The sequence below is a fragment of the Microtus pennsylvanicus genome, chromosome Y, assembly GCF_037038515.1.
Source record: "Microtus pennsylvanicus isolate mMicPen1 chromosome Y, mMicPen1.hap1, whole genome shotgun sequence".
NCBI classification, from domain to species: Eukaryota; Metazoa; Chordata; class Mammalia; order Rodentia; family Cricetidae; genus Microtus; species Microtus pennsylvanicus.
In genome coordinates, this window is record NC_134602.1 from 42,028,655 (window position 1) to 42,045,577 (window position 16,923).

Here is a 16,923-nt window from a genome sequence, read left to right on the forward strand (position 1 = left end):
AACACTCCTCTCTCACCAATGGACAGGTCAACCAGGCAGAAAGTTAACAGAGAAATAAGAGAACTAACAGATGTAATGAATCAAATGTACTTAACAGGCATCTATAGAACATTCCACCATCACAGGAAAGAATATACCTTCTTCTCAGCATCTCATGGTGCCTTCTCAAAAACTGATCACATACTCGGTAACAAAGCAAACCATCCACAGATACAAAAAAAATTGGGGTTATCATCTGTCTTATGGATTACCATGTTGTAAAGTTAGAATTTAATAACAACTCCACCCCCAGAAAGCTTACAAACTCATGGAAACTGAACAGTCAACTACTGAACCACCCCTGGGTCAAGGAAGAAATAAATAAAGTCTTCCTTGAATTCAACAAAAATGAAAACACAACATACTCAAACCTATGGGACACTATGAAAGCAGTGCTAAGAGGAAAGTTCATAGCACTAAGTGCCCACATGAAGAAAACAGAGAAAGTTCACATTAGATACTTAACAGCATATGTGAACACTCTATGAAAAAAAGCAGACTAACCCAGGAGGAGTAGAAGACTGGAAATAATCAAACCGAGGGCTGAAATCAACAAAATAGAAACAAAGAAAACAATACAAAAAAAAATCAATGAAACAAAGAGCTGGTTCTTTGAGGAAATCAACAAGATTGACAACCCCAATCTAAACTAATCAAAAGGCAGAGAGAGAACACTCAAATTAACAAGATCAGAAACAAAAAGGGGGAACATAACAATAGACACTGAGGAAATTCAGAGAATCATTGGGTCTTACTACAAAACTTGTAATCCACAAAATTGGAAAATGTTAAAAGAAATGGACATTTTTTTAGATAGATACCATGTACCGAAATTAAATAAATACCAGGTGAGCAATTTGAATAGGCCTATAAGCTGCAAAGAAATAGAAGCTATCAACAAAAACCTCCCAACCAAAATAAGCCCAGGTCAGGATGGTTTTAGTGCAGAATTCTACCAGAACTTTCAAGAAGAGTTAATACCTATATTCCTCAAAGTGTTCCACATAATAGAAACAGAAGGGTCATTGTCAAACTTTTTATGAGGCTACAGTTACCCTGATACCAAAACGGCACAAAGACTCCACCAAGAAAGAGAATTACAGACCAATCTAACTCAGTCATGAACATCGATGCAAAATTCTCAATAAAATACTGGCAAACCGAATCGAATACATCGAAAAAAATCAATCATCATGATCAAGTAGGCTTCATGCCAGAGAGGCAAGGCTGGTTCAACTCTACAGAAAATGAACAAATTCTTAGATACATGTGCTCTGGCAAAACTAAATCAAGAGGATCAAAACAGTTTTACAATCGCCAAAGAGATAGAAACAGTGATAGAGATACTTGCAAGAAAGTCAGGTGAACTCACTAAGACATCCAGATCTTCTGAGAAACAATTAGCACCTGTATTCTGAAAATATTCATACTAGAAGGGCAAGGTACACTGGACAACTCTACTACTACAAAGAGCTTCATGTATAAAACCAAAGAAATATTGTCACTCATAAAAATTCTATTTTTTGTTTTTAAGTAATTCTAACTTAGTGTCAATGTGTAAGAGTTACAGTTCAAAATATACAACCTGAGGGAACTGAATAGAGGTCAAGAAATGACTAGTCAATTATTAGGATATGTAGCACGAATAATAAAAACCCAAAGATAGAAATTAGGGTTCAACCCAAAAACCAGAAAAGCAAAGCAGCCAAGTCACCAGGGAAGTCTTACCTCTACCAAGGCTGGGTGACCATAAACTAAGCAACAAAGACTCTCTCCTCCCATTTTATAGTCCCTTTATTGCTGTAATTAAAGGCATGTGATTAAAGGCATTGGGATTAAAGGTGTAGGTCACTACCACACGGATTTGTTTCTGCACTGATCTTGTGTAGCCCAGGGTTGCTTTTAAATCACAGAGATATGCCTGACTCTGTCTCTCAGATCCTGGAATTAAAGTTGTGTGTCACCACGGCCTGAATTCTAAAGGCTTTAGCTTTATCTCTGGTCTTCGAGCAAGATTTATTTATCAAAATACAAATACTATACCACAACAAGAATATATACAGAATATTTCACTAAAAACATGGCAGTAGACAGCTGATCTCCACAGAATCAGGAGGCCAGCAACCTGGTCCAGAGCAGGCCTGAGAAGGCAAGCTCAATGGAAGCAGAAGCAGATTCAGACCAGGGACATTTGTGGGGGCAGGACTGAGTCAGTGACCTGGGCTGGAGCAGAGCTGAGACAGTGAACTCCACAGGAGTAGGTACAGGCGAGCAACTGCTGAGCAAGTAGGCCAGAGACAGAAAGCACCACTGGTCTGGGTGTGAATCTGGGACCTTCAAGGGAGTAGACCTGAGACAAGACCCCTGTGGTTCTGGTCTTAATTCTGGGATCACCATGGAACTAGGGCCTCTGTGGGTCTGAAACCTCCAAGGGGATAGGCAGGAACCAGAGATTTCTGTGGGTCCAGGCATGAGTCTGGGACCTCTTAGGGAGTGGGCCTGAGCCAGGTCCTCTGTGGGTCTGGTTGCACCCGAGTCTCAGACCTCCAAGGGAGTAGATAGGAGCCAGAGACCTTAGCAGGACCAACCACAAGCAAGGGACCTATGCAGTAGCGGATCCAGAACAGGGACATTTATGGAAACAGGTCTTAGCCTGCAACCTAGACCAGAATAGGAGTGACACAGCAAAATCTACTGGAGCAGAGCACAGAGTGACCAATGGGGTAACTACAATTGTAACACTGACTGTACTATGAGGAAAAACCACTGAATCTTGGATCCTACTAAGAATGGCACCCACGTGGATAACTGCATCGATAGAACACCTGAGAAAGCTTGGGAAAGAATAAAGTAAAGCATGTTTTCTTGGTAGCCACAATTTTTCGGGTCTGCTCTGCTTGCTAGAGTCAAGCAAGTGCTCTCATCTAAGAGAAGCTTCCTGACTCAGCTTTAGCTGTAAAACTGCAGCTCTTTTAAGAGGTCCTGCCAAGGAACATTTAAATAGTGTTGATAAAAAGCTGACTGCACGCTTTTCGGTTTTCAGACTTAGCAGGAAAAAAGCTGTGCTGTTTTAAAATGCTGGCTTTCTGGGCCATCCTGCCAGGGCAAACTCTGACTCTTTCAGTCAAGCGGTCTGACTATGGGGCATTGGAGTGTGGTTTGTGAGCACACTGCTGCAGCTTGCTTGCTGGCAGGAACCTTGAAACACCACAGAGTTGTGGCAATAAACATGGCAACAGCCAGTACCTCTGCCATGATGCTGGCATCGCAGAAAGTCAAGGAATGAGCTGAATCCAGACATCAAAGCCATGGTTTAATCCTACTCATATTGCTTGGTAAATTAAAGACTTGTGTAGTCAGAAAAAGAGATATACAGTAAAGAGAGATTAAAAAAAACCTCTTAATGGTTTACTCTGTGTTAAAAATATATGCTCGTTTGGGAGGGAAAAGAAAGCAGTTAAAGTCCTTAAAAAAAGAAGAGAATAGTTGGGTGTGGTGGTACACACCTTTAATACCAACACTTGGGAGGCAGAGGTCGATGGACCTCTGTGAGTTCAAGGCATAGTGGCACACGTCTTTAATCCCAAAGCTTGGGAGGCTGAGGCAGACAGATCTCTGTGAGTTCAGGGTGTAGTAGCACACAGCTTTAATCCCAGCACTTGGGAGGCAGAGGTAGGTGAATCTCTGTGAGTTCAAGGATAGCCTGGTTTACAGAGTGAGTTCCAGGATAAGATACACAGAAACCCTGTCTCAAAAAATTAAAAAATATAGTTTAAAATAAAACTGCATAAAGATGGAAAACACATAGAGAATCTGGACACTGTATGTTATTATGCTCTCTCTGAATTGTTTGAATGCTGAGGAAGGAGCAATAGCTGCTAAAAGATATGTGCTTATAAATGCTGCTAAATTAACCCAAGATAGGTACTTTGAAAATACCTTGATTTCAAAATTGAAGTCAAGAGGTATGTTACTTTGGAGAAGAGATTTTGCTTTTTCCTCGGGCTGTGGATTCATTCTGAGTTAAGAAAAATCTGGTTTGATCAAGGAAGACCAGCTGAGAAATCTCTGATAGGAACAGACAGCCCAGATGTCTGAGTTCTACATCCAGAACAGATTCAAGACTGCCGCCTGAGATGATCAAGACTCACAGGATACTCCATTCAGGACTTGATCATAATTCTACATTTTCTGTAGCTCCCCATAAGATTATCAGCGCTCCCAACCAGCTGGAAGTAGCATGGAATACAGTGCCCACATTCCCAAAAAATGGACTAAGGATGTTTTCCTTTGTTTAAAAAAATAAAAGGGGAAAGTGGTGCAGGAGAATTGTCTGTATTCTGTCAATCATGTTTTAAATAAACGCTGATTGGCCAGGCAGGAAGTATAGGCAGGTCAACCAGAAAGGAAGCAGAGGCAGGCAATGAAAACAGGAGTATTCTGGGAAGAAGGAAGCTCTTTCCCGAGTCCTGCCCAGACCACAGAAGAAACAGGATGTGATCTGCATGGCTAAGAAAGGTACAGAGCAATGTGGCTAACATAGATAAGAATAATGGGTTAATATATAAGAGCTAATACGAAGCCTGAGCTAATGGGCCAATCAGTTTATAACTTATGGAGACCTCGGTGTGATTTTCTTTAGGACCTAAAGACTGTGGGAGCCAGGCAGGACAGAAATCCTGACAAGCAGCCCTCATACCACAACAATTGATGATTTCAAAGCAGCAAGTCCCAAAGAAGGGAAAAACACACAAATTAACAACAGCAACAACAAAAACAGACATAGCCTCACAGTAAAGGGTAAAATATCTAGTCAAATGAACCTAAGAAACAACCTGGTGTAGCTATTCTAATACCTGACAAAATAGACTTCAAACTAAAATCAACCAAGAGACAAAGAAGTACATTTCATATTAGTCACAGGAAAAATCCATCAAAAGAAACTCTCAATATTGGACACCTAGGGCCCAAATACAAAAGCACCCTCATGTAAAAGAAGCACTTCTAAAGCTCAAATCATACATGAAGCCCCACACGCTAATAGTGGGAGACTTCAACACACTCCCCTCTCACCACTGGACAGGTCAGTCAAACAAAAAATGAACAGAGAAATAAAGGAACTAACAGATTTTAAGACTCAAATGGACTTAACAAACACCTAAAGCATATTCCAACCAAATATGAAAGAACATATACATTCTTTTCAGTACCTCATGGAACCCTTCTGAAAAACTGACCACATACGTGGTAACAAAACAAACCTCAACAAATACAGAAAAACTGGAAGAACGCCAAGTATCTTATTAGATCACTATGGCTTAAAACTAGAATTCAAAAGCAATACTAATTCCAGAAAGCCCACAAACACATAGAAATTTAACAATGCTCACCTGAATTATCAATGGGTAAAAGAAGAAATAAAGGGAGAAATTAAAGACTTCTTAAAATTCAATGAAAATGACCAAACAACATACCCAAATTTATGGGAAACAGTGAGAGCAGTGTTAAGAAGAAAGCTATTAAATTCTTACATAAAGAAGCTGGAAAATCCCACACTAGTGAATTAACAGAACATTTGAAAACTTTAGAACCAACAGGAGAAAACTCACCCAGGAGAATTAGCAGGAAATAATCAAATTGATAGCTGACATCAACAAGTAGAAACAAAAAAACAATACAAAGAATCAATGAGACAAAGAGTTGGTTCTTTGAGAAAAATCAACAAAATAGACAAACCTTCATCCAAACTAACCAAAAGGCAGAGAGAGAATATCCAAATTAACAAAATCAGAAACGAAAGAGGGGACATAACAACATACAAGGAGGAAATCCAGGTCACATTTCAAAAACCTGTACTCCACAAAATTGAAAAACTTAAAGGAAATGGACAAGTTTCTGGATAAATATCACTTACCAAAATTAAATCAAGACCAGATAAACAAATTACACAGACCTACAACTGCTGAAGAAATAGAAGCAGTCATCAAAAGTCTCCCAAACAAAAAAAAGCCAGGAGCAGATGGTTTCAGCTCAGAATTATACAAGATTTAAAGAACTAATACCAACATTCCTCAAATTGTTCAATACAAAAAACAAAAGAAATATTGCTGAAATCTTTTTATGAGGCTACAATTACCCAATCCACATAAAGAAAAACCACACTAAAAAAAAAGAATTACAAACCAATCTCATTCATGAACACTGATGCAAAACTACCAAATAAAATACTGGCAAATCAAATCCAAGAACAAAACAGAACCATCATCCACCACGATAAAGTTGGCTTCATTCCAGAGATGCAGGGATGGATGGTTCCCTGTATGAAAGTCTGTCAACGTAATCCACCATATCAACAAACTAAAATATAAAACCACATCTCATTAGATGTTGAAAAAAGTTTTCAACAACATTCCTTCATGATAAAAGTCTTGGAAAGAGCAGGGATACAAGGAATAGACCTAAATAAATACAGCACGCCAACAGCCAACATCAAACTAACTGTAAAGAAACTCACAGAGATCCTACTAAAATCAGGAACAAGACAAGGTTGTACACTCTCTCCATATCTATTCAATATAGTTCTAGAGGTCTTAGCTACAGCAATAAGACAAAGACAACAAAAGGAGATCAAAGGATACAAATTGCAAAAGAAGTCAAACTCTCATTGTTTGCTGATGATATAATAGTTTACATAAGTGACCCCAAAAATTCTACCAACGATCTTCTACAACACATAAAAACTTTCAGCAATGTAGCAGGATACAAGATTAACTCAAAAACAATCAGTAGCCCTCCTGTACACAAATGATAAAAAGTCTGGGGAAGAAATAAAAGAATCAATACTCTTCACAAATAGTCACAAACAGCATAAAATACCTTGAAATAACTCTAACCAAACAAGTGAAAGTCTTGTATGACAAGAACTTTAAGGCCGGGCGGTGGCGGCACATGGCTTTAATCCCAGCACTCGGGAGGCAGGGGCAGGTGGATCTCTGGGAGTTAGAGGCCAGCCTGGTCTACAAGAGCTAGTTCTGGGACAGGCACCAAAGCTACAGAGAAACCTTGTCTCGAAAAACCAAAAAAAAAAAAAAAAAAGAACTTTAAAGCTTTGAAGAAAGAAACTGAAGAAGACACCAGAAAGTGGAAGGTATACCACGCTCTTGGGTAGGCAGAATTAACATAGTAAAAATGGCAATTTTACCAAAAGCAATATACAGATCCAATGCAATGCCCATCAAAATCTCAGCAAAATTCTTCACAGACCCTGAAAGCAATGTACTCAACTTCAAATGAAAAAGCAAAAAACCTAGGATAGACAAAACAATCCTGTAAAATATAAGGAACCAAACTGAAGACCCGGATATTAATCCTTTGAAATATAACACCCGATTTAGACAAAGAAGCAAAAAAAAAAAACAAATGGAAAATAGAAAACATATTTAACAAATGGACTGGCATAACTGAATATTAACATGTAAAAGAATGAAAATAGATCTATATCTATCACCATGCACAAAACTCAAGTCTAAATGGATCAAAGACCTCAGCATAAAGCCATGAACTTTATAGAAGAGAAAGTGGCAAGTTCACTTGAACGCATTGGCACAGGGAACCACTTCCTAAATACAACCCCAGCAGTACAGACACTGAGAGAAACAATTAATAAACGGGACCTCCTGAAACTGAAAAGCTTCTATAAAGCAAAGGACACAGTTAACAAGATAAAATGACAGCCTACAGACAGGAAAAGATCTTCACTATCCCTACATCAGACAGGGGTCTGATCTCCAAAATATACTAGAACTCAAGAAATTCGTCATCAAAAGAACAAATCATCCAATAAAAACAAATGGAGTAGAGACCTAAACAGAGAACTCTCAACAGAGGAATCTAAAATGGCTGAAAGACACTTAAGGAAATGTTCAACATTCTTAGTCATCAGAGAAATGCAAATCAAAACAACTCTGAGATTCCATCTTACACCTGTAAGAATGGCCAAGAACAAAAGCACTGACGACAACTTGTACTGGAGAGGCTGTGCGGTAAAGGGAACACTTCTACACTGCTAGTATGAATGCAAGCTGATACAACCCCTTTCAATATTAGTGTGGCAACTTCTCAGAAAATTAAGAAACAGCCTCCCTCAAGACCCAGTAGTACCACTTTTGGGTATATATCACAAGGGATGCTCAATCATGCCACAAAGACATGTACTCAACTATGTTCATAGCAGCATTATTTGTCATAAACAGAATCTGGAAACAACCTAAATGCACCTCGACTGAAGAATGGATATGGAAAATGTGGTACATTTACACAATGGAGCACTACACAGCAGAAAAAAAAATTATGACCATCTTCAAATTTGCAGGCAAATTGATGGAGCTAGAAAACATCATTTTAAGTGAGGCAATCCAGACGCAGAATGACAATTATCATATGGACTCACTCATATGTGGTTTAAAATATAAAGCAAAGAAAACCAGCCTACAAATCATAAATCCAGTGAACCCAGACAACAACGAGGACCCTAAGAGAGACATACATAGATTGCAGAAAAATAGAAGATCTGCTGAGTTAATTAGGAACATGGGTTTCTTAAGAGAGGGTTGATAGGGAATGGAGAGGCAAGGAGGGGAGCAGAGAAAAATGTAGAGCTCAATAAAAATCAGTAAAAAAAATATACATAAACATGCCAGTAGTATTCACAATATCAAACAACTTTACTTTTTAGAATATCACTTCATTTCTTTCCCTCAGATAGCTCCACCTATATATAAAATGGTTCTAATATATTGGTTTTTGTCATTTTAATGAGAGTATCTTCTACTGTATCCTTCTATAATTTAGACACATTTAATTTCGGTTTGGGGCCTATAAAACTACAACTGTTAAAATGCTGAACAGGCATCCTACAGTATATACTATGAATTTCTCCAGGGAATAGCTGGCATTAACAGCAATTGGGATATAGAATATAATTCTTCACATTTTAATGAAAATTATCAAACAAATACTTTATCTTCAGGGCCTAGTAAAAGTTATTGCCAGAAATGTAATAATGATCTTAAACAAGAAATCTTGTATAGCTAAAGTCAATGGTAACTAGAATATTTGTACACTAATACTGTAACAGGGTTCTAACTTTTGATTAGTCAACTTTCTAACCAAATACACAGAAAAAGAATACTTAATACTTAAACAATTCCATCAATACAAATGCAAATACACATTACAGAGTATGTACAAAATAATATTTCTTATTATTTTATCATGGTTGAGCAGTTAGGTATTTTCTTCTCATCATCCCACCCTTCATTATATTTATGTAAGATATTTTACCATAAACATTAAAAATTCCAGAAAAGACTAAAGTCAAAGAACTAAGCAGAATTAAAATGGTTACAAGTGCATACACATGACAGAAATTATTATATAAACCACTTATAAGTTCTAATTAGAAGAAAAAGTAACTATCCAATGATCAATGTTTTTTTCCAAAGGCACATAAGAGCAAAGAAGACCAAATTAAATAATAGCAATATTTTATTATTTGAACTTTTACCTTAAAACAATCAAAAAGATGATCAAGTTGTTCAGGAGAAAAATCCCAAGCTAATTTTGCTAGTAGGTCATGTACATTCTTCACAATGGCTTCATGCTTTCCTGCCTTCAAAGAAAGAAAACAAAAAAAGGTAAAAGTAAATATAAACCACTGTATTATGACCTGGATAACCCTTAGTTACCTTTTCACCTGAAAGTGTAAGAATAGCCCTTAACATAAAACAATTTCCACTGAAACTAAAGCCACTTAGTTTTTCCACTTAAAGTACTTAATAAAAAAGAAATTATTAATTTAACTTATTAAATTAATTAAAGAATTAAAAATTAAAACACCAATAATATTCAGGAAAAAAAACTTAGTCTATAAAATATAGTAAACTTTTTCAAAATTAGAAACCCTAGTAGGCTCTCTGCTCCTCGCTGTTCTAGGGAGCTTCTTTTCATGCAGTACCAGACTTGTTCCAGAGACACAATGGTGAAGGTCAGAGGGAACGAATTTGGCCGTATTGGATGCCTGGTTACCAGGGTTGCCTTCACTTCTGGCAAAGTGGACATTGTTGCCATCGATCTCAACTACATGGTCTACATGTTCCAGTATGACTACACCCATGGCAAGTTCAAAGGCACAGTTAAGGCTGAGAATGGGAAGCTTATCATCAACAGGAAGGCCAGCACCGTCTTCCAGGAGGGAGATCCTGCCAGCATAAAATGGGGCGAAGCCGGTGCCGAGTTATGTTGTGGAGTCAACTGGTGTCTTCACCACCATGGAGAAAGCTGGGGCCCACATGATGGGTGGGGCCAAACAGGTCATCATCTACACCTTCTGCGAAAGCCCCCATGTTTGTGATGGGTGTGAACTATGGCATGTATGACAATTCCCTCAAGATTGTCAGCAATGCTTCCTGCACCACCAGCTCCTTAGCTGCCATGGCCAAGGTCATCCATGACAACTTTGGCATCGTGGAAGGACTAATGACCCCAGTCCATGCCATCACAGCCATGCAGAAGACTGTGAATGGCCCCTCTAGCAAGATGTGGTGAGATGGCCGTGGCGCTGCCCAGAGCATCATCCCTGCATCCACTGGCGCTGCCAAGGCTGTGGGCAAAGTCATCCCAGAGCTGAACTGGAAGCTCACATGCATGGCCTTCCATGTTCCTACCCCCAATGTGTCCATTGTGGATCTGACATGCCCCCTGGAGAAAGCTGCCAAGTATAACGACATCAAGAAGGTGGTGAAGCAGGCATCTGGGGGTCCACTAAAGGGCATCCTGGGCTACGCTGAAAACCAAGTTGTCTCCTGTGACTTTAACAGTGACTCCCACTCTTTCACCTTCGATGCTGGGGCTGGCATTGCTCTCAATGACAACTTTGTAAAGCTCATTTCCTGGTACCACAATGAATTTGGCTACAGCAACAGGGTGGCGGACCTCATAGCCTACATGGCCTCCAAGGAATAAGAAGCCTGCCCAGGACCCCCATCCCAGCAAGGACACAGCAAAAGAGAGGCGCCCTCAGCTGCTGAGTAGTCTCTATCCTAACTCAACCCTTGACACTGAGCATCTTCCTCAGTTTCCATCCCAGACCCCCAGAGTAGCAGGAAGAGCTTAGGAAGCCCTACTCTCTTGAATACCATCAATAGAGTTAACTACACCTGTCAAAGAAAATAAAAAAGAAACCCAAGTATTCAAAAAAAAAAAATCAACCACAATGCTCAAACAGGCTCCATCCTAAAGATGCAGGGATAATTCAAAATACATAAATAAACATAAAGGCCCAGCAATAGTGGTGTACACCGTTAATCCCAGCACTGGAGAGGCAGAGGCAGGCAGATCTCTGAGCTCAGTGTAGGGGAAGCCCAGCGCGCTAACCCCTCCCGCCTGTCTCGGCTGAGTTTCCCAGCATTCGAGCTTGGTTGGCAGCAGTACAGCCGTGGCTGAACGAGCACAACCTTACTGCAGTTCTGGCCAGCTGTTACCGCCAGCGCTGCAGTAAGGCAGGGGCACCACAGGGCACGTGAGTCCATCCGAGCGAGCTCCCCCCAATCACTCTAACCTCTCAGGCAGCGCCATCCACGCTCCCACTGCTGTTTACAGCCATACTCTAATTCACACAGCACACAGTCTGTGGTTTAACTTCCAGTTTTGAGCCAGACCTCCTCGAAACACTCAGAGGCTAGTTACAATTTTCTTAGGCCAAATGTTATTATGGGAATTTTACCATCATTTGCTTTCACAGGACCCCTTAGAAGAACGTCGCCCCCATGTCAGCTTAAAGCCCTATTACAGGACGACGTCCCCTCTCCCAGCAGAGTTTACCCTCAGGTTTAGGGACATCATTTAGTGATTGATACAGGGTTGAGGGGATTCTTGTATATTGATATACAGAGTATTAAATGTGCGTATGCTTCTACCTCTATTTCTTGTATAAGAGTATGCTTATACCTGTTTATATTGTATTAATATATTTACCATATCACAATGTACATTTCTACCTCTGATATTATTTATATAATGACACTGTTTACAGTTGGGGATCATTGTCCTCATATATTGCACAGTTGTTTATTCTCTTAGTCTTAAAGCTAGATAGGTATTGAAAATTATATCTTTGTCATATTTATATTAGGATAATCAGGTTTTTTAGATACATAAAGATTATATTTAGTATAGATAGTATAATCTTCAACCTCTTCGAAGAGCTGTAGAAAATGGCCTTTAATCTAACCTAGGAATTCCGTGCCAATGAGACACAATCGCTCCTGGCAATACCGCTCTACTCCTGAGAGAATGTTGAGCACCAAAGACACTCCACTGGGAGCTTGTCTTCTTCTTGGCACAACTGGCCTTCGGGCAAAAGAAAAGCCCATACCTCAACTACTGAAAAAGATACAAAATATCCATAAGTGGATAAAACAGGATTGTCCTATCTTGCCAAGACAGGGTAGGATAGTTCTAACAAAGTTTCTTGCCTTTGATAATGGTCTGCCAGTTATGTTAGGCCTTAGCCAAAGTTGGCTGACTCAACATTGCTAACGAGACTTTGGGTGATTGCCCAGGTCTCTGTCATTTGTCCCAGATTTTGGAAATTTCTCGTTTGTTCTTCCTGGTTGCTTAAGTAATATTACTTCCCTTCTCAGATCTTTGACCGAGTTGAAGATTAGATAATTGCAATTACTTTCTACATTATTTAGACTCCTTGAAATAGAATGTTTAGTAAAACTTTTGTTACAGGTTTCTTGCTCAATATTGTTTGTTAATTTTATATTTATTATTTGTTCTTATTGTATATAGTTGTATTTGGTTTGGTTCTGTCTTATTTAGACAAAAGGGGGAGATGTAGGGGAAGCCAAGCCAATCACCTTGCTTGAAGGGCAGGATCCCCTTAGGCTAATATTTACTTATAAATCTTGCTGGTGTACTCCCCAGTCTTCCCTTCTGTTTCCCGCTCTTTGTTGGAACCTTGGTTTTGTTAGCTATCCCCTTCTTCCCCTTAATAAAGCTGATATTAAAGCTAGCCTGATTAATCCTATTTGCCGGTCGTTTACGCCCCGTCAGTTCAGAGCCAGTATTATCTACAGAGAAAGTCCAGGACAGGCTCCTAAGCCACACTGTCTTGAAAACTATTTCAAGAAACTGTCTCAAAAAATCAAAAATAAATAAAATGAAAATTAACTGAAAGAAAAAAAACACATAATCAAATCGTTAGATTAAGAAATAGTCTCTGGCAAAATCCAAGATATCTTCATGATAAAAGTCCTAGAGGGATTAGGGATATCTCAACAACATAACAAAGGCAGTTTCCGGAAAGATTATAGCCAACAGCATCTTGAATGGAGAGAAAAGAAACTCTAGACACTTCACTAGAATGAGGAACAAGACAAGGTTGTCCACTCTCCACATCTATTCAAGATTTGATGTCTTAGCTAGAGTAATAAGACAACAGGAGATCAAAGGGTTAAAAATTGAAAAGGAAGAAGTTAAAATATATTTATTTACAAATAATATGGTAACATACACAAGTTACCGAAGACTAATTCCACCAGGAAATTTCTATAGCTGGTAACACTTTCAGCAAAGGATCTGCACACAAAATTAACTCACAAATATCAGGAGCCTTCCTATATTCAAATGACAAGCAGTCTGGGAAAGAAAAACACCTTTTATAAAAGCTTCAAATATAAATAACCTGGGTATTTTGAACTAAGCAAAAAAAAAGACCTGTATGAAAACTTAAAGTCATGAAGAAATAAACTGAAGAAGACACCACCAGTACACTGAAAAACCTGTCTGTGCTCATGGATCAGTAGGATAAAATAGTAAAAATGGCCATGCTACTAAAAGCTATCTACAGAACCAACGCCACTTTCATGAAAATCCCAACACAATTCTTAACAAATCTTGAAAGGTCAGTCAAACTGTAGAAGGCTGAGAATAGATTTATAATTATTACCCTGAAAAAAACACTGCAAATAGATGAAAGACCCCAACATAAAACCACTTACACTGAACCACATAGAAGAGAAAATGACAATAGTCTTGAACTCACTGACATAGAAATAGACAAGAATAGTACAGGCAGTAAGATCAAGGGACTGGAGAGATGGATCAGAGGTTAAGAGCATTGCCTGCTCTTTCAAAGGTCCTGAGTTCAATTCCCAGCAACCACATAGTGGCTCACAGCCACCTGTAATTGGGTCTGGTGTCCACCTGTAATGGGGTCTGGTGCCCTCTTCTGGTCTGCAGACAGAATATTGTATACATAATAAAAAATATTTAAAAGATCAATAACTAATAAGTAGGATCTCATGAATTGAAGATGTTTCCGCAAGGCAAAAGGCACATTATTCAAAGTGGCATCCTACAGAATGGGAAAAGATGTTTCACCAACTCCAATCCAATAGAGCTAATATCCAAAATAAATAAAGAACTCAAGAAACTATCAAGGAAACAAACAAACAATGGGTACAGATATAAACAGAGAATTCTAAATAGAGGAAATTCAGTGACTGGGGATACTTAAATGGCCAACATCTTTCAGCAATGAGGGAAATACCAATCAAAACAATTCTGATAGTTCATTTTACACCTGACAGAATGCCTTGTGACAAGTGACCGCTCATGCTGAGTAACAGAAGAGACAGTTCATCCTATGGAGAATATAGACTGCCTAAAAGATATGACAGGGCAATGGTGGCACAAAGCTTGTGGGAGTAATCAACCAATATAACGACTTAATGTCTACTTCACAGAAACCATACCCTACCCTACCTGTGTTTTTCTTAAATATTTATTTATTATGTATACAATATTCTGTCTATGTGTATGCCTGCAGACCAGAAGAAGGCACCAGACCCCATTACAGATGGTTGTAAGCCACCATGTGGTTGCTGGGAATTGAACTCAGGACATTTGGAAGAGCAGGCAATGCTCTTAACCTCTGAGCCATCTCTCCAGCCCCTGTGTTTAAAAGCTCCTAAGACTAGATAGTCCAGAGGCCTAGGGCAAAACCAAGTAAGACTGGTCTATTAAAATATAGTGAATAAATGACTCCTGATGGTATTACATTACAGATCAGTGCCTTCTTTACTCAATCATCAGAAGAGAAACTTTCCCCTGCAGCAGATGGAAACAAATACAGAGAGGCCTGTCATCAAACAGTAGGCAGAAAGTGAGCGATCTTGGAGCACTCAGCCCTAAATGGATGTCTCCATCAAATTCCCCCAACTCATAGTCCAGGGAACCCCATGGAAAAGGAGGCACAAAAGAGCCAGAACGAGAATAAAGGCCTCTAAACCAACTGAGCAAAGAGACTGAAGCAGCATGTACAGGGCCTACATCAGGTCCTCTATGAATATATAATGACTTCCAGTTTAAATGTTTTTATGGGATTACTGAATGTGCAAAGTAGTGGTTCTCTGATTCTTGTGCCTTCTCTTGGGCTCTTTTCCTTCTGTTGAGTTGCCTTGATCAGACTCAATGTGGTTGCTTTTGTTTTATCTTGCATTTTACACTGTTATAAAAGATTTAATGAATGAATGAAACCTAGACACTATAATACCTACAGGGATTAATAACTACTCCAGGAGAGGCCTAATGTTTAGCAGTAGTTGAACAATGAATAATAGATTCTGAGCAGTAGTGGCACATGCCTTTAATTCCAGTACTTAGGAGGCAGAAGCAGGTGGATCTCTGGGAGTTCAAAGCTGGCATGGTCTACAAGGTTAGTTCCAGGAACAAAAAAAAAGATTAGATTCCACAATTTTTTGTGTGCTGTTATTTAGCTAAAGTTTGAGGTTTGTTTTTGTACTTTGTTTCCTGGGTTTGTTGTTATACTTCCTTTTGTTTGAGAAAGAACTTAAAATTTGGGTGGATAGACAGGGAGGAAGAAATGATCTGGAAAGACTTGGGTAGAATCAAATTATAATTAAACTTAAGTTGTTTTAAGTAATTAAAAATTTTAAATCATATTTAAGACTTATGAAATTCTGCCTTAATAGTCATATATTTAGAAACAACGATTGGTGTCAATCAAGTCAGTATATTCATTATCTCGCAGTCTTTTAGTCTGAGTGCCTAAATGTTATATTATCCAATTTCTCTCTCTCTCTGTCCGTTTGTTTTGAGACAAGAGTTCCTGGCTGTCCTGGAACTCACTCTGTACACCAAGATAGCTTTAAATCCAGATATCTGCCTGCCCCTATCTCCCAAGTTCTGGGATTAAATGTGTGTGCCACCACCACCAGCTTATTATCTACTTGGTACTATATACTTATATGTTACTGGTATAATTGTTATGCTGTGTATTTTTATTTAATGTTTCATATGTATCTGTGATATTATATATATATATATAATTTAAAGAAATAATGAATAAAGTCCTTTGCTCTGTTAAAAAAAGAGAAAAAGGAACCTAAATGTTTAATGAAGGAAAGATAAAATATTTTGTCTGAACAAAAAACTTGGCAGCATCTCTATAGTTGTTCCATGCTGTCAGTTTCAGTAATTCTTCTGAGACCATCTCCTTTTGTTTGACTGGTGACCCACTATCTACTAGGGACCCTAGAGGTGCCACACTTGTCTGGAACCTAGGTAGTCTAACTGTGCATACCTTACCCTCTTTCATTCTGGTTTCTGGAGAGTACTCTTAGACTTTCTGCTACCTGTCCATCTCAGCTCCTCCTCAACCTCTACCTATTCCATCTTCTTTGTACACATTCACATCCTTAATAGTAAGCCTAGTCCTGCTTCTGATTTAAAGACCTTGAAAAAACTCCAGGATTGGTTGCCGTTGGAGGTCCGATAGCGTATCACCCAACCCCA

The 16,923-nt window shown here is 38.9% G+C and overlaps 1 protein-coding gene across 1 annotated transcript in view; it reads right to left on the reverse strand.

The window, feature by feature from the left end:
- The window catches only part of LOC142841991 (ubiquitin carboxyl-terminal hydrolase 9Y-like), a 156,643-nt gene that overhangs the window by 110,547 nt on the left and 29,173 nt on the right, over nucleotides 1-16,923 (reverse strand). Inside the window, exon 10 of the mRNA XM_075958972.1 lies at nucleotides 9,605-9,709. Coding sequence (XP_075815087.1) covers nucleotides 9,605-9,709 — 105 coding nt within the window. The remainder of the gene's footprint in view (nucleotides 1-9,604; nucleotides 9,710-16,923) is intronic.